Genomic DNA, 18,283 nt, shown 5'->3' on the forward strand with positions numbered 1-18,283 from the left:
TACACAACGAAAAAAATATTTGCCAAAAACGCCTGCACCATACACTGGTCCCGTTAGATTCTTTAGCCCACTAATTTCAGCCCACGTGCACTATATTGCCAGCTCAGCAATCACGTAGTCCATGGCATTCACAAGACCTAGAGAAATTATTCAAAATTACAACACCATACATCCCGATGTTACTAAAACCCGGCTAGGCTTGTTAACTTGAGATATAACCTCAATCATATTATAAAAATTAAACTCGAGTGATTTGGTGGGTTAACTTATAATTTAATTTGATTTTTTAAGAAAATAAATTTCAAAATAATAAAGTGTTGTCGTTGCATCTTGATTGCTAGTGATAGCTAGCAGCTTTCGTTGCTGGTTTCCTGCAGGGATAGCAGCTCCCGTAAAACTATAATCGTGATTAAATTCTCTATATGGTACCAGACTAAAGCCCCTTAAACTCCAACGAGTGTTCACTATAATCTTGTTGCTTCCGCCATTGCCACCACCTTCTCTGACAGTGCTTCAGTAGCCATCAATGCTTCCCAACAAATCACTGCACATTTCGCGCCAAGAAACTTCCCTTCATGGCATGCTCAATTTGAGGCGCCGCTTCTTGGCTATAACTTGTTTTCTCCGGCATAAATTCCCCTCATCGCATCTTCCAAAACACCGCATCAAGCCTGAACAAAACTCCATGCTAGTAGATCCAGGACTCATGTCATGCAACTCAAAGAGGAACTCACCATTATGCAACATGGAAGTCGCAGCATCATAGAGTACCCACACTCTGTTAAAACAATTGTTGACGATCAGTTTGCACTCATTGATGCACCTTATCTCAAGATGACATCACAATATATGTCCTCCATGGCTTGGGATCTGAATTTCACGACATTGTTGCTCCCATTCAAGAGTTCATGATTTGTTACTTAGTCATGAAGCCTATCTTCTGAGGTTCCACTCCTATGCACAATCCTTAGTGCTTACTGCCATTAATACTCACGCAACTTCAAGAACCAGCCCTCCTCCAATTATCAACCACCCAAATCAGACTTGAAAACCAAGCCTCATCAAATCAAACCATACAGGTACCATTAATGTCAATATCGTGATCAACAGAGACACGTTGCTTCTCCTATACCATTTAAAACATAGCATCATTTACCTTCCAATCTTAACTTATTTCTCAGTAATTTTGACTTTGTACTCAATTATTCTAATTCACTATCGCATATAAATTTTACTTATTTTATATAACATATTATATATTCACAGTCATTCAAAATTTATTTTTTACACAACATTATATTTTTTTTCTCATAATTTCTTTAAACAAATACAATTTTATTATATACTAACATGTTCTTTCTTAAACGATCATATACGCCATTAGAGACACCACGCTTTTCTTTGTAACTTAACACTTATTACAAGCTAATATAATCCAATTGGTTTAATTCAACTTTTATTTATATTTTCTCCAATTTCAAATTTTAAACACTAATACAAAAATATGAAGTTACTCTTTAGAAATGTTGTTGGGTTGTATTTTTTAAAATTTTAAAATTATATTTTATAAAAAAATTAAATTAATTTGTTTTATTATTTTTTAATTGTTTTAGTATGATGATATTAAAAATAATTAAATTAATTTGTTTTATTTTTTTTTTATTGTTTTAGTATGATGATATTAAAAATATATAAAAAAAAAATTTTTTAATAAAAAAAATTTAAAAAATAATTTATCTTGCATAATATCCTGTTTATTTTTGCGTTTTAAAAGTGTTTTTAAAAAAATTTAAAATTTTATTTTATATTTACTTTAAATTAATATATTTTTAGTGTTTTTAAATTATTTTAATATATAAATATCAAAAATTATTTTTAAAAAATAAAAAAATATTATTAATATATATTTTAATATAAAAAATTATTTAAAAAATAACTAAAATCATACTTAAAAAAACTACATTGTTTTCAACATTAAATTACACTCACAGACGGAATAGCACCCATCACACACATGAGAGATTTTACTGGGTCCCCTCCTTGTTTGACTAATATTAATCTCATAATTAATAAATTGGATCTGCCCTGCAAGTTGGATTTGATAAGACATTTTAAGGATTAGTATGTTTTGTTTTTACAGTATTTTCTTTTTTTTTAACCGTATTTTCTTTTCTAAATTAATTTTAAAAAATAAGGTAACAACCTATTATCTTACTATTTTAGATTTAAAAAACCAATTAGCTCGTGCGTGTTGGGAAGTTGTTAAAGAAAACATTTTAGGTTTCATGAGTGTATCACAAGTTAAGATATTTTATTCGAATGAGATAAGGATATTTTACTCTTTAATAAGTTAAAAATATTTTTTTATATTAAATTAAATTTTAAAAAAAAGATATAAGTCATGAACATGAGCTATAAGAGAAAATTATGAAATCTTTCAAGGAAGTTCTTTTCTATTCTCTAATACATATTTATTCTTAATTATTCTTTAAAATATAATTTTTTTTTCTAAAATAATATTTGTTAAACATAAGAAAGTCTTCACATATATCGAATATTAATTATTTTTTATTTTAACTAAGAGGAATAAATCATATCATTAAAATTAAAAGATTAATTAATTATTTAAAATATAAATTTTATCTTCAAGCTAATTAATTTTTTTAAAACATTATCGATTCCAATCTAAAATCTTATTTTAGCTGAGTTTTATTTTAAATTAGTTTAAAATTTAATCTTATAAATTCATTGGAGACTTAATTAACTTGGTATAGTTCACTTTATTTTTAAAATAATTAAATTTATATAAAAAATAACATTGCTTTGGAATTGACCAAAAACATTTGTGACTGAGACTCAAAAAATTTATTTCACCTTTTGCTACTATTAATTAATTTTAATTATAAAATAAAATAGATATGATAAAATTTAAATTTATGATTATTTGATTTTTAAATTTATAATATTATATTAAAAAATAATTTTAATTTAAATATTTAAGTTATTAGGTGAAGTTGGGTTATATTATTCTCCAATGTACAATAATTTCACCGAAAAATTTGACAATTTTGATAGAATTAAATTAAAATATGTTCTGCATTCAAGCTGTTGTCTCTCACAATTCAGAGAACCAATCGATCTATTCTGAAGCTCGCGTGCCATGCCAAGAACAGTTTGAAACCAAGAAATCAAGCCACATCGTTCTCATAGAGAAATCTACTGGTTACTGTACTTAAACAACTCATTTATTAAAAAGCCAAATGAAAGTCGCAAAACAATTATTATATAGACCTATTTTAATTATTACTATATTATTTCTTTTTTACAGGTAAAGTTATCCTTTTGCCAGCTTTTTGTAAATTAAAATTAAGTCCTTTTCAGATGATCATTTCAAATTAATAAATTCATCCCATATCTATATTTATGTATTCATAAAAAACAAGTATTTTTTTATTTTTTTATATAATTCAAACTTTAAATAATAATATGATTAACCTTTAATTATTACAAGCCAAAAAAATAAAGTGTAAGAACATAATAAATATTCAACACATTCGCAAACGTCCCTTTCCACCCCAATAATGAGATTAATGTTAATCCGTTTAACTGAAGAAAGCTATCAAATTATTTGTGGTTAGGTCATGTCTGTTTCCACATTTCAATTTTAATTTTTACATCTTCAAACTTTAATCTCTCTTTATCCCTGAATAGTCTAAAAAAAAAATTTAGAAAAGGAACTTGGAGCTCGTTTATTTTGCATAAAATGTTTTCTTGTAAAATACATATAAAATATTTTTTAATATTTAGCTTAAAAAATATTTTTATGTAATATATTTTTCATGGTTAATGATGGTAGTAAAAAGAAAATAAAAAAAGAGAAAGTGAGGGTGATGATAAGATAATAATAGTGATAAAGGTGATGTGGTAAGATAATAATGGTGGTGAAGTAATTATAGTGGATAATGAGGTGAAGGTAGTGGTAATAATAATAATTAAAATAATATGTTAATATTATAAGTCGATTATTATTTGTAAAACATTTTATTAAATTTCATAACCTAAAAATATTTTTAAGTAAATAAACTAAATTTAAAAATTGATTGTAAAATATTTTATATTAACTTGTTTTCCTGTAAAATATTTTTAAGTTAATAAATTAAATTTAAAAATTGACTATAAAATATTTTGTGTTAACCTGTTTTCCTGTAAAATATTTTATAAGAAACAAGTATAAAAAAATATTTTTTAAAAAATATTTTACAAAAACAAACAAAAAAAATTAAAAATATTTTTTTGTAAAATATTTTTCATGAGACAAACAGACCCTTAGGTTCATACTTCGATGTGATAATTTGAAGATTACTCTTCCATGAATCTTCATACGAAGAGAGCCTTCACCTTTGACATGCAAATGAAAAATAGCAAAACAGCTTCCCCACAAAGGGAATTTTTTATTGAGTGGGTAGCATCGAACAACAACCCATTTCATTGTGGGCATTATTGCATATGACAAGGATAGAATGTATAAAATTTTCTGGTGACTCAATTGACATATATGCAGTTCTAACTACAAGAGATGGTGTTTAGCCTCGATCATGACTTTAACTTGGCAATTTAAGAAAGGAAGCATGGCTTATCCTTTCTTTTTTTTTTTAAATTAAAATAAATATCCGAAATAGCTTATATATATCTCAATTAATTTCATAAATTATAAAATTAATAATTATATAAATTTTCAATAACTATTATATTAATAATTATAAAACTCGAACTTGAAATAACAAAAAAATACAAATTCTTATTGAAACTCTTACCACTAGCCACTTGCTAGATGATTAGCATGGCCTATCTTTAATTATATCCTAGCTTGTCATGATCTCATGCTCCACCATGAAACCCGATGGCTGGAGGAAGCAGGCGAAAATGTGCGTCTCATGTGCTCACTGATCATTTTCACCACATTTAGATCATTCTCCTTAGCAGAAGGAAAATGGAATGATGATAGGTTCGTTGATCCTAGCAAGTGCGTGGGTTTTCCGTGTACAACTTCTCTAGGTTCACTTCAAGAGAAAATGACCTTTGTTTGAGCTCTTTTGAACCGTGGCAACCAAGCTAAACAAAAGTGAATAACAAGAGGAGAAAGCGGCAAGGGTCGAAGGTGTGGTTGGTGTCTCTATGATTATATGTTTTTGTGCGGTGGTGGCTTGTATGGTGGTGGTTCAAAAGATGACAAATCCAAGACGAAGGGATGCATAAAGTGAAGGTGGGTTGACTCCTGATGGGGCATGGAGGCAAAAGGTCCAGGGCGGTAGGCGCCTCAAAGTTCTTTGAAGTTTTTAATTATGTAGATGTTAGCGTGGACTTAAGACTTTGAGAGAGAGAAGTTTCCACCTAAAACTTTACAATGACATCATGCATGTTTCTTATATGTAGGCAGACATTCCCATCCCACCTTCCCATATGATTCCCAAAATTCCAAAGAGCAGCAGCAAAGTGAAAACTTCCATGGCTGTTCTTACATGGTAGGGTTCTACATAAGTGGGATACCATCCATCGATTGAAAGACAATTCAGTAGTTTTTCTTCTAGATAGAAAAAACCTTGTATTAGTCTTACAAGTCAACTCGAGATATAAATTGGTTCGAATTAAAAAAAATAAAAGGTAACTTGTCAACCCGCAACCCCACCAATCCCAAGTAAAATACAAAACTTGAAGAAGAAAAGTTCTTCTCTTCTCCTCCGTCCTTTCACCTCCTCTTGCTATCATATATTCTCAGAGAAATATGGATATGTGTGGCTGCAAGAATGATCTGAATCTCGGGAGCTAAGCCGAAGAAGATAGTTTGGGCCAATTAACTATCAATAAAATACCAATTTAATTTCAACATTTTGATTTTCTTTTCATCGATTAGGTTTTAGTAAAACTTCAACATTTTAAAACCATATTTTGCATGCAAAGGAAAAGGACTTAATATACTTTTATTTATGTTCTGATTCTTGTGTATGTATCAATTATAGACAATAAGTGGTTGGAGGAAACATTTATTTTTATTTTTTAGAGTTTAATGGGAGGCTCAATGGATCTACACTTTTTTGAGATTTGAATATGAAATTCTCAAATAAAAATCCCACATCCTAATTAATGTTTTAATTCACCTCAATTTCCATCGGCCATCACCGATTGAATGTGATGTTCAAGACTTTAAAGTAAGCCAATATTTTGGAGTTCCACCTTCCGATTACAATTTTTATCTTGTGTTCGTCATCTTCTATTTTCAAAAATATAAAGACTAATTATCTTGTTATTTAAAGTCATAACGGTTCATGTTACAAGTTAACTTAAATATTTTTAAATGATAAAAAAAATATCATTTTGATTTTAAAAAATTAAAAATAGTCAGTACCAAGATTTTGAACAATTTTTTCCTCGATTAACTGGGTCATGGGCCAATGTCAAATATTAAAACAAAATTAAATTGATAATGTCAAAATAAAAATTAAATTGATAATTTTTAGGTGTTTTTTAATGGTTTTGATTTGTTAATGTCAAAAATTAAATAAATAAAAAAGTAACATTTTATCTTCTAGCAAGCAGCTGGCATGGACAAGGAACCTTCAGAAGAATTTCTCGGCAGTTCCTTGCTCAGTAACTTAAACCGTGAATCTAAATCCAGGATCATGTCCATAGAAAACAGAGGCATGTACAATAGAAATGGCCTGTTCTGCTTTATTAAGCTCGACAGTTTGTCTGGTTTGCAATTTTCAAGAATTGAACATAGGCTGGCACCTCCCTCCCGTGCATGCAGACCTCACTAAATCACACTAAATCGCCAAATATAATATTCAATGCCTACCTCTATCTGAAATGGAAGCTTCCTCTGGGACATATTTGGTCCCCAAAGCTGTTGCCAGTAATTCTAGGTTCGTGCTACAAAGGATACTTCATTGTCCTTTTCCTCAAGATCTGAGATCTTGATCAGGATAGCCTGTCTTTCAAGGTTTTGTATAAAAACCAGGAGATGATTTAGTCTGGTCACTAATGCCAATTACCTGAAAATTGAACCCCGTATTTGTGCCTTAATCCTCTCTTTACAAGTGCCACAAAATTCTTGTATCTTTGTTGAGAATGGCACTGCCTGATTTCAATGCTCTCAGAGACTTGCACAATTGTGCCAATGACCTCCTCCATTCACCAGAAATCCAACAAGCTCTTGTCAGCCAGAAACAAGAAAAATGGCTTCACGAAGTCTCAGAGGCATCTCTAAGAATGTTGGACGTGTGTGGTGTATCTAAAGATGTTCTTTTGCTTGTCAGAGAACATCTTCTAGACTTACAATTCACATTACGTAGAAAAAGGGTTTGCAAGCAAGATATTAGCACCGAAATTGCAGCCTATAATCTCTACAGAAAGAAGCTAAAGAAAGGGACATTGAAATGCCTGAAATCACTGAAGGGAATGACAGGCAAATCTGTAACATCAGATGCCTCGCATGTAGACCACAGCATTGCTGTGGTTGTTGAAGTACTAAGAGAAGTAAGTGTGACTGCCATCACCATTGTTGAATCTTTATTATCTCTCGTTTCAATTCCATGGCTGGAGCAGGGATCAAGTAAAGGGTCCTTTATAAGGTCCACGTTTTTGCGATCAACTGGCCAGAGACTGTATGATTTTTTTGATGAAACTGCACTTCATAGTGCAAATAAAAGATTGGAGGCAGTTGAGATTGCTGTTGAAGATCTTGAAGTTGAATTAGAGTGCATGTTCAGACGTTTGATCCAGACTAGGGTTTTGCTTCTTAACATACTTACTAACTAGGAAGGATAGCCTATCCTTAACTCCCTTCGGCAACCTTGTTGAATCTGTAAACCCTGTGTTCAAGGGATTTCAGGTTGCTTTGCCATGGTGATCACCACTAATTAATTACTTGTTGGAGGAAAATTACATGTAACTCTTTCATATTATTTTTTTAATGGATGTACCATGTATAACACAAATTATTACATTAATGTATTCTTTTTATTCTTTTCAAATAAAAATGAACAGTACTATATCCTTTTTAATCTTGAAGCAAGAATGTCCCTTGAAATAAACTCGTTAGGTTATGTTTGGTTAGTGTTCTAAAATAAAAAATGATAATAATTACAAAATGGATATCAACGAATTTGATTAAAGTCACAGAGATAATTATATAAAAACAAATTTATATCTGGTATAATTTTAAAGTGAATTTTTATCCTTTCAAAATAGAATATACAGTATTTCAATTGTTTTCAATAAAATTATTTTTATTTTTTTATCCTAAAACAATAACCAAACGCTATTTTAAAGATAAAAAGATGGACAGCTTTGAGAAAGTTTGGAGTCAAAACTACGGCAATGTAACGTATGTTTCTCTTATATCAAAATGTAGAGCTAAGACTTTTGAGAAAAAAATAGTTGAATCATGCTGTCTACATGGCATGGTTACAACTTACAATAAAGGCTTCTCTGTTCTCTGATTACCTCTTCTAAACAAAAGATATTGGACACGTAACAATTACATCATACATGCACGACAGTTAAACTATAAGATTAAACCAAATTATAGATTTCATTAACAGCAATAAATCACCAGTAAAATGATTTTTAAACTAAGAAATTGTAACTTCTGTAGATCACTCAATATTGCCATGGGTAGCCACTTACTTCGTGGAGAAAAACTATACATAAATCTCATCCAGTGTGAACAGGATTTATTGCATTCTTTTTGGCTTTTCAATAAAGGATTCTTTTACTATCTAATAAAACTGCGAGCCCCGGCTATTTTACTTTTTTTCTTAATTAATCCTCTTAGCCACAACAAATGGTAGGCATCGTTCGGTATTGATCATGATTTAATTACTATGAACACAGTGACCCGAACCATCACTATTTGTAACAATGGGTGATAGTTCACAATCTTGATTATAGGAAGGTAATGCGAGCACAAAGAGTAGTGATTTTACCATGATCTGCTATGATTCTGCTACAAATTTTACTGACGACACGCTGAGATGAGCTCATATCAGCCAGAGCAAATGAAAAGTCTTCTGTATAGCTTCAGCTTGATAATGAAAATCGAACAAAGTACCCATGTCTAGAGACGAATACATACACGCTAAAATCCATGCTCACAAACAAGAATGTTCAATGTTCACGAGAATCTTTTTCTGCCAACAATTTATTAAAAAGAAGAATGAAACGGAGCTGAACTTTCATGCTTGGCCATTCATCTTCATTCTTCAATGGGATGCCTGCAATCAGCAAAATAAAATTATGGTTGCCCCATTTCCTTGTACGTTCTGATAATGGTAAAATAGATCGCTGACACAAAATCATAGGAGGAAGAAGATGAAATGTTTGTCAAGAATGCCAGGTGCCAACTAGAAATAGCCATGACATGCATAACCAATGACCAACAAACTAAACTGAACCTTCACTTTGTAATGAAGAACTAGGGCCAAGCCGGTAATGGTTAAATGAAAATAAAAATTAAATGACAAACATATGCATGATATTGAGAACCAAAATATAATATTTCTTCCAACTCTCTTTTTTCTTTTCTTCTTGGATCCCCTCTTGCTATTTTTATTTTTTTCAATTTGCTGCTTAAGATGTTGCCGCATGCCACTTCCATAAATGGGCTACAAATCATGAGAGCAGAATGGCCACAACAGTAAACACCTTCAAAGTATTCAAGCATAATCAACCACGATGCCATCCACTCTTGAATGGGGCACGATGAAAGTGAGCAGTACATCAACCATATTCTGTTTTCCTACCCATTATGAAATTTGCATGAATAAATAGAAAGGATACCTATGGGCCTTCGGGTTCAGTAAACAACTTTCATTTGCATAAAATAAAAGAGGTCCATAATAATGCTTTTCTCCTCAAACCAATGCCATAAAATATCTTAATCCTCATCATTAAAATCACAGCTATTTGCTGCCAACTATTTTATAAAAAAAAAAGGGGGGGGTTGCCAAGTTCTTCTTATAGAATGGTTGCAGGCTTTTGAAAGAGCTCAAAAGCTTTGCAGGTGATCTAAAAGATGCTTTGAATGAGAACTCTTTTCTTAAGTAACCTGATTTTAATCTCAACAAGAAGTGCAAGATTTTCATAAAAATACCAATTTCGGGAAGAAAATCTTTACAATGGCAATAACTCCATAACTACAAGCTAATCATTGAAGTCTTCTCTTCTCTCCTAATTATTATTAATCAACAGTACTATTCCTATGATAGCATGGTGCAAGCACACAGATCCTTTCGAACTCATGATAGAAAAATCACCACCCCATCCATCTCCATTTTGATATCACATAATACACCTTTCCAAAACAAAAACAGTTCTACATTTTATTTCAATCAGTGGCATGGATTTTTGTGTGTATGACAAAACTAAAATGATAATTTGAAGAATACCCGGGATATCTATCATTATTTTGAAGAATCAAATAATGTATGACCACAGCGTAAGTTCTCATAATCAGTAAAGACCACCTCCAGTTTGTAAACGCTACACACATTACGGTTTCTTTATAATCTGTTCTTTTGTACGAAAAAGAGGGAGAGAGAGAGAGGAAAAGACTTATCCATACAAGTAATAACAAGAGAACAATAACATCACCGTTTGCTCCTTAAACCGGCAGTACAAGTGATATACTTACACTGCATATACATCTATAACAAGGAAGATAACTAGTACACCAAGAAACAAAGACATTTTAACAAACAATAGGAGTGAGAGAAATTACCTAGTGCCCATGTCCATGGCCATGATCATCATGGCCCTCCCACGGATGCCGCCAGCCCTGCAGAGCACAACATAACGCCATAAAAGTGAATAAATGCCGAATGCAAAAATTCATTAAAGCTCAATGAAGAATCCACTCTTACCAATACTACTGGACCATCTTGTTTAGCCCGGTACAATACCCAAAACCTGGAATCACAAATTACAACAAAACCCCAGCAGTCAGTTTCCCTCCAGATCAAGAGCACAGAAATCCCATAATTTCAGTGTAAACTATCACAAAACAGATCGGAAAACAACATGAAAAACTATAGTGATTGAAGCTGCGAAAGGGGAAAAAAATGAAGTATAACCACTAACCACATGACAGCACACAAGCCCTTTCCAGTTACAGTATGCCATCGCTTTGGCTTATGCATAGTCAAGCCCTTGTAGGCGATGCCCTCTCCATGCCCTCCTGCCATCTCTTTCACCCTCCTCTGCCCCTCTGAATTGATCGATCGCAATGGCGATTTTGTCTCGGGATTACTTCTCGTCCCGATGCCGCACCTGATCTTGACCTTGTGTGGGTATTGGGCCGAGTAGCGGTCGTGAGAAATAGTCGAGGCTAGTAATGGGCTAGAATCTGTATAGTATTGATAACATTATAGTGGTCCGAGCCTTACTTTCTGGGCCTCTTCTCATAATTTTGTGGCCTCTCGACAAAATATTAATCGTCTACGGGCACTTTAATTCAAACTCAGGATTACCACATCAATCTAAATTAATGAGTTTTTGTTTAAATAGTTATTTCATTTAATAAATAAATGAATACCAAATCAATTAAATTATTTTTTATTTAAATAATTATTATATCCAATGAATAATAAATATGGTATTGGATCAAGTTTGAGATGATTATTAATTAAAAAAACAGTACATTATACACTTGATTATTTAAATTTAAAAATAATTTTTTCTCTCTCTAACAATTAGAACATATCAATTCATTGCAAAAAAAAAAAATTTCGTTTTTTCTATGATTGAATGATATAATGCCATCGTTGACTGTCTTTGTTGTTTTTTTATATTATTATTATTATTATTACCGCTAACTGTCTTTGTCGATTGTTGATGGAAGGACCATATTAGTACAAAATGGATCATATCGAGACAAACACGAAAACGAGGACCAAAATAAATAAATCCAAGACGAGGAGAATTGGTGACCAAAGGCACCATTGACCACGTGACTGTCAGGCAAGAACGCGGCTCGAAACAACGGCAAAGGGACGAGAAATAGCACGTGTAAAGCATTTTTATCATTTATGCATCGAGGTGTCACTTGGACGGAACATATTCACTCGTGTTTTTTTCTTTTTAATTATTAAATTGTTAAAGTTTTTTAAAATAAAACCATTTATTTTTTTACAGTATTTTTAATGTAAATAGCCTTATATTGGATTTTTTTTTTCTTTTATTTTTTCCGATAAATTTTATACATGTATTAATTTTTATTATAAATTAATTTTAATAAATAAATTTATTAAAAACAACTGAGTAAATAATTCGTATTAAATATCTTAATCTACATTATTTTTTTAATTTTTTTAATTTTTTTATTATTGTTAATAATATTTTTTTTATTTATATAAATATCATCTGTTTATTTTATTAAATGTTTGCATAAATATTTTATTTATATTTTAAATATTTTTAAAAAATAGCATGCATACACTTAGGTTTTTTTTTACAAAAAAAAAAAGATTTACTATCAAATAGCTATTCTTATCTTATTTCATGTTAGCTTTTCTAAACTTTTTTTCTTCTCCATAGATATATCTAAACCTACTACACAATAAAAATTTGTCTACACAATAATTGCAATAATTTAATGTATTCTTGAACCATGAATAGAAACCACGCACGTCGTTTAAGGCTAAGTAACAATTAAGAGATCGACAATTAACGACACACAGAGATAGATTAACTTATAAGTTCCTAAATGATGCATGCACGCAAAGATTAGGTTTATTTATTGCCTATTGAAGAATTCCTGTCCGACAAACTTTTCTACACAAGGACGGTGCAAGTTCAACGGATCAGTCCACATGATTGAGCCGCGTTCAATATACAGAAATCAAGAAATTCTTGGCGTCTACAGTTTCAATTTTCTTAATTAAGTCCAATATTCCAACTCATCCATAAACGCATTCATCAATCCGACGAAAAAAATTCTGGTGTTCCTATTATAATAAAAATTAAATGAGCGATTTTAATTTTTAAAAGGGTCAGTGTTTTTCTCAAGAAAGAGAGAGAAAAAAAAAATTATTATTATTATTACCAAACCATATGCGTTTTGGTGTAATTCACTTCATTATGTAGGGTGGCTAAACAACCCCACATACATTGTTCGAACAATACAGAGATAGTCTACACTCTAGTGTGTACCATGCACTCCATGGTAGATTGTTTTAATACTAATTAGTATATGTTAATTACAATAATAAATTTGAGTGGTATTTAAGTCTACAATAAAAATAAAATCAATTTAAAATAATAATAAAATCATTATAAAAAAGTTATATTAATTTTATCTTCAAATGTATCAAAATAATCACACCATTTAGAAAAAATCAAGAAGACTAAAAACGTCATTTAGTAATAGACATAACAATTTTTTTCTTGTTAAATTAATAATTTCATCTTGCAACCAAAAATAAAATGATTAAGCTAATTATATATAATTTGCAAAAGATAATTGTACCGTGATAAAAAAAAATCACCTTACCTGGAAATCTAATTCAAATATTTAATGGCTTTGAGGAAATTTAGTAATTATGCTATTATACTATCACTTGAATAGTAATGATCCCAATTGCTTAGTTTCCATTTCCACGGAATCAAATTCCAAAAAAAACGTCAAAATCATTTTTGTGTCGGTAAATAAAATCGTCTTAAAAACTCTCAGAGAACTGAGAAAGATGTAAAACAAATGTGTTAAACATGGTGTAAATCATAACTTAATCCTTATAATTTAAAAAAATTAATCAATTAATACTTGTAGTTACATAAAGTATATACAAATTTGTTTTGAATTGTTTTCATCAATTTCTATTTTTTCTAATTTATTTTTTTACTTCTTAAAAAATAAGTGGATAAAATGGGAGAATTTATTACGAAATAAGGTTTTTTCCTTTAAAAGAAAATTACTAAATCAATTATAATCAATATCAACTAAGGACTCCTTAACTATTTCTGATACTCTAAGGACATAATTTTTGTTAAACTACGAGGACCAAGTTTATAATCAACCGGCTAAAAATGTGGTCTATAAATACTGCCAGACCTGTTTCTTCCGAGCAAGACGACGGACTTCGCAGCCATGGCAGACAGCAGCAGCAGCCTCACAGTCCACCCAAGAAGCGGCTTTTGCAAATTAAACTCTGTTTTCTACAGCAAACGCAAGCCAATCACACTCCCACAAACTGACTTCCTAGACACCACGACCTTCATCTTCTCCCGTCCTCACCACGGCAAAACAGCCTTCATCGACGCAGCAACCGGCCGCCAACTCTCCTTCAAAGACCTATGGAGAGCAGTAGATTCCGTTGCTTCGTGTCTCCAAGACATGGGAATCCGCAAAGGTCAAGTGATCCTCTTACTTTCTCCAAACTCCATTTTCTTCCCCATCGTTTGCCTCTCCGTCATGTGGTTAGGCGCCATAATTACCACCACTAACCCTCTCAACACTCCTCGTGAAATCGCTAAACAAATCGCCAACTCGAAACCTTCACTTGCTTTCACTACTCCCGAGCTCGTTTCCAAACTCACCGAGTCAAGCTCAAACCTACCCATCGTCCTCATAGACGACGAGACAGGTACCTCCATAAAAACAAAAGCCAACATTTTGACAACATTAAGCGAGATGGTAAAAAGGGAACCGAGGGAGAGCCGAGTTAGAGAGCGAGTTAACCAGGACGACCCAGCTACGCTTCTCTACTCTTCAGGCACAACTGGAGAAAGCAAAGGTGTGGTGTCCTCACACAAGAACTTAATCGCGATGGTACAAACAATTGTTGAACGGTTCAGATTAAACGAAGGAAGACACACATTTGTTTGCACGGTCCCGATGTTTCACATCTACGGTTTAGCAGCGTTTGCCACAGGAATTCTGGCATCAGGATCAACGATCATCGTTCTCTCGAAATTCGAAATGGGAGAGATGTTATCAACAATTGAAAAATACCGGGCCACTTATTTACCACTGGTGCCGCCGATTCTTGTAGCGATGATTAATGGGGCTGATCAGATAAAGATGAAGTATGATTTGAGCTCGTTGCAATCGGTTTTATCTGGTGGGGCTCCATTGAGTAAGGAAGTGATTGAAGGGTTTTCGAATAAGTATCCAGGGATCACGATTTTGCAAGGTTATGGTCTGACTGAGTCGACGGCGATTGGCGCCTCGACGGATACGTTGGAGGAGAGTAGGAGGTATGGTACGGCAGGGCTTTTGTCGCCGAATACGGAGGCTAAGATTGTGGACCCGGAGAGTGGTAAAGCTTTGCCGGTGAACCAGACCGGTGAGCTTTGGCTTCGAGCTCCTTCTGTCATGAAAGGTACGCTGCATGCTACTTTCTTCCTTTTCCGCGGTTCTTTGGTCGTTTTTTGTTGTGCTGGAATATGATAATTGACCGCTGGTCAAATAATTATTTAATTTTAATTTTAATTCTCGAAAAAATTATTTCAAAAAAATTAAGTTATGATATATGCTTAAAGTGTTTTCGAATATATTTCTTAACATCTAATTAGAGAAAAACAATATTATTATTGCATGTTTATTAAATCGCTAATGTCTTGCCGGGACAGAACTAGAACTGATCTGCCTGGAAATGAAATGATCTTACATTTTTAGACACGGATGAACATTTTGTTCAATTTCGGAACGCAACCTTAAGTTTTGTTGGGCCGCAAGATTAGATTTAACTCCAAAATCCAATTACTGTGCTGGGTTGTCTACATAGAGAACCCAAACATTTTTCCAAGGGAATAAATAATAAAGTTGTTACAAAGGAAGAGGCAGGAAGGGTCTGGATCATGCTTCCATCTTTACTAGATTTTTAATAGTTTTTGTTTTTGAAATTATTTTTTACTTGAAAAAAATCAAATTATTATTTTTTTAGATTTTTTTTATGTACTAAGTTTAAAAATAAAAAAATCTAAAAAAAATCATTTTAATACAAGAAAAAATATATGTTAACTATATATATACTTGTTCTATAAGAGAAAGATAGATGCAAGAAGGGGAAAAAATCACATCCGAATCTATCAAAAATAATAAAAATATTTTTATCTATTAAAAAATAATTAAGTTCTTATAATTTCCAATCCTCTTTGTTCTCTCCTATTTGTGTAACTCTCTCCTGTTAAATCTGTTAAATCAATATCGGTAGTTACAGCCTAATCACCATAAAATTTCTCATTTAAGAGAACCTCAATATTTTTTTCTCACTTCTTAACTGATGATCTTGAAGTCGGCTTGCTGCTAAGTGAAGGTTATGGATGATATAATAAGACTTTCTATATTTTAGATTATGCCGTAGCTATCAACAAGGACATGAATGTTACAGGACTTGCACAAAGTTAGGGTAGTGGACCAATGGGATGAAGGGAGCCATAGTTTATGGAGTTGGTATTTATAGTGTAGAAAGAAGTTGGTTCGCTAGTCCTCTTCATGCTATTACAACCGTTGGTGTTGAAGAAACAAAATTAAGTAGTGGTGAAGGAAACAAGTGTTCATGTTCTGCACTTGGAGATAATGTTCTTGATGATCTTGATTATTTGATACCCTTTATATCGAAAGGACAGGGAAAGTTGTGGTTATTTGTGGTCTGCTCCCCCTTGCCCCACCATCTTCTTAATTTCTTATCTCTTAGTTGCCTTACGGCTAATCATCCCTCTTTTTAAAGCTTGTGTGGACCTAAAAGTTAAAGCTTGTGTGGACCTAAAAGTTGATGTACCACTTCAAAATCCATCGTTTGGTAAATGCCTGTTGTTAAACAGTGATTCAAAGCTTTTTCCCGTGTTGCTCTTCAACCTCAATTTCCAATGTTTATTGTCCTGTCACGACTGAATGAAATCGCAATGTGTGCTAATTTCTATGTTGATTTTGAGTAGATTTCAGATGTCTTGCATGTTTCCCTTGTAACTTGTTTGAATGACACTTGTTGATGGGGGCTGTTTTTCAGGTTACTTTGGAAATGCTGAAGCTACATCATCCACTATTGATTCAGAGGGATGGTTAAGAACAGGGGATCTCTGCTACATTGATGATGATGGCTTCATTTTTGTGGTTGATCGGTTGAAGGAGTTGATTAAATACAAGGGATATCAGGTTAATAGAAGATTCAATTTATCATTTCTTTTGCTTTGGCCTCTTTCTGGTTTCAAAACTTTGACTTAATGGGCATGCTCTAATGGTCTTGTCCGCGACAGGTTCCTCCGGCGGAACTAGAGGCCTTGTTACTCGCTCATCCAGAGATTTCTGATGCTGCTGTAATACCGTAAGTATTTCTTATGTCTTGGTACAAATGAACTTGGGAATTCAATCTAACCTTGTATTATGTGCTGTAATATTATGGCAGATTTCCTGACAAGGATGTGGGGCAGTTCCCCATGGCTTATGTGGTAAGAAAAGCCGGGAGCAATTTATCTGAGAAAGCTGTCCAGGATTTCATAGCAGGACAGGTGTGTTGTGTTTTCTAACTGATTATTTTTATCAAATGATTTTGCACAAATCTGCTCCTTCTGTTCTCAAATCACGAAGCTGCTATTTCCAGGTGGCTCCATACAAAAGAATTCGGAGAGTTGCATTTATTGCTGCAATACCCAAGAATCCGTCTGGCAAGATTCTCCGAAAGGATCTTATCAAGCTCGCAACCTCCAAGCTGTGAATGCTTCAGGCTGATGCAAGATCAGAATAAGTAGAGCAGGCGTCCATGGTCAACTACAATGTTCATGTTTATATAGCTCTAATAAAACTTCTCGATAATTTATTTTATTAAGAACTATGATCCGTTCATTTTTCTTGTTTTGATGACGCAACATTACAGTGCGTATAAATACCATGCTTCTCAATTTTAAGATTACAGCCGTAAACAGTAAAGAAATAGGCAAAGAAAACTATGATTCTTTGTATAAAAAAAATGTAATCCATTAATCTGAATAAAGAATAACACATCAGATTTTTTTTTATTTTTTTTTTGAGAAAACTATATCGTGGCTTAAGACTGCTGAAGGGTCTTGCACGAGAACTACAAAGCGAAGAAAGACAAAATTAGAAAGGATTTTAAAACCAGAACATGGCCACCTTCTCTGAAATTTTGCTGCAGTCTCGAGTCACTTGCAGGGGAACTCCTGGAAACTTCGAAAAGGCCCTCCATCTCAGAACAAGGAATTTTAGGCTCGTCAGGAATTTATTTGGGTCGATATCAAACAGCCAAAATAGCAATGCCCCGAGGCCAAAAAC

The 18,283-nt window shown here is 32.6% G+C and overlaps 2 protein-coding genes and 1 long non-coding RNA gene across 3 annotated transcripts; 2 read left to right on the forward strand and 1 right to left on the reverse strand.

The window, feature by feature from the left end:
- Window positions 1-7,015: 7,015 nt before the first annotated feature.
- Window positions 7,016-7,941, forward strand: LOC105132877 (uncharacterized). Its single transcript, XM_011036606.1, has one exon. It carries the CDS (start codon window positions 7,126-7,128, stop codon window positions 7,813-7,815), a length of 690 nt encoding a protein of 229 aa, XP_011034908.1. The 5' UTR covers window positions 7,016-7,125; the 3' UTR covers window positions 7,816-7,941.
- A 1,100-nt stretch (window positions 7,942-9,041) lies between these two features.
- Window positions 9,042-11,356, reverse strand: LOC105132876 (uncharacterized). Its single transcript, XR_843655.1, has 4 exons — window positions 11,137-11,356; window positions 10,920-10,965; window positions 10,778-10,834; window positions 9,042-9,272 (listed from the first exon to the last, which is right to left on the reverse strand). It is a non-coding gene; the product is annotated as an uncharacterized LOC105132876 (long non-coding RNA).
- Window positions 11,357-14,074: 2,718 nt separating this feature from the next.
- On the forward strand, window positions 14,075-18,014 carry LOC105132878 (4-coumarate--CoA ligase-like 5). Its single transcript, XM_011036607.1, has 5 exons — window positions 14,075-15,374; window positions 17,004-17,149; window positions 17,251-17,318; window positions 17,400-17,502; window positions 17,595-18,014. Exons 1-5 carry the CDS (start codon window positions 14,141-14,143, stop codon window positions 17,706-17,708), a joined length of 1,665 nt encoding a protein of 554 aa, XP_011034909.1. The 5' UTR covers window positions 14,075-14,140; the 3' UTR covers window positions 17,709-18,014.
- The last annotated feature ends 269 nt before the right edge of the window (window positions 18,015-18,283 follow it).

The sequence above is a fragment of the Populus euphratica genome, unplaced genomic scaffold (assembly GCF_000495115.2).
Source record: "Populus euphratica unplaced genomic scaffold, PopEup_1.0 scaffold68.1, whole genome shotgun sequence".
NCBI lineage: Eukaryota > Viridiplantae > Streptophyta > Magnoliopsida > Malpighiales > Salicaceae > Populus > Populus euphratica.

Excerpts from the sequence above, each read along its gene's own strand:
- LOC105132878 (XM_011036607.1), top strand. The coding sequence starts at position 14,141 with ATGGCAGACAGCAGCAGCAGCCTCACAGTCCACCCAAGAAGCGGCTTT. Across the intron at positions 17,319-17,399 it reads TCTGATGCTGCTGTAATACC|ATTTCCTGACAAGGATGTGG; the intron begins GTAAGTATTTCT and ends ATATTATGGCAG. Across the intron at positions 17,503-17,594 it reads AGGATTTCATAGCAGGACAG|GTGGCTCCATACAAAAGAAT; the intron begins GTGTGTTGTGTT and ends TGCTATTTCCAG.
- LOC105132877 (XM_011036606.1), top strand. The coding sequence starts at position 7,126 with ATGGCACTGCCTGATTTCAATGCTCTCAGAGACTTGCACAATTGTGCC.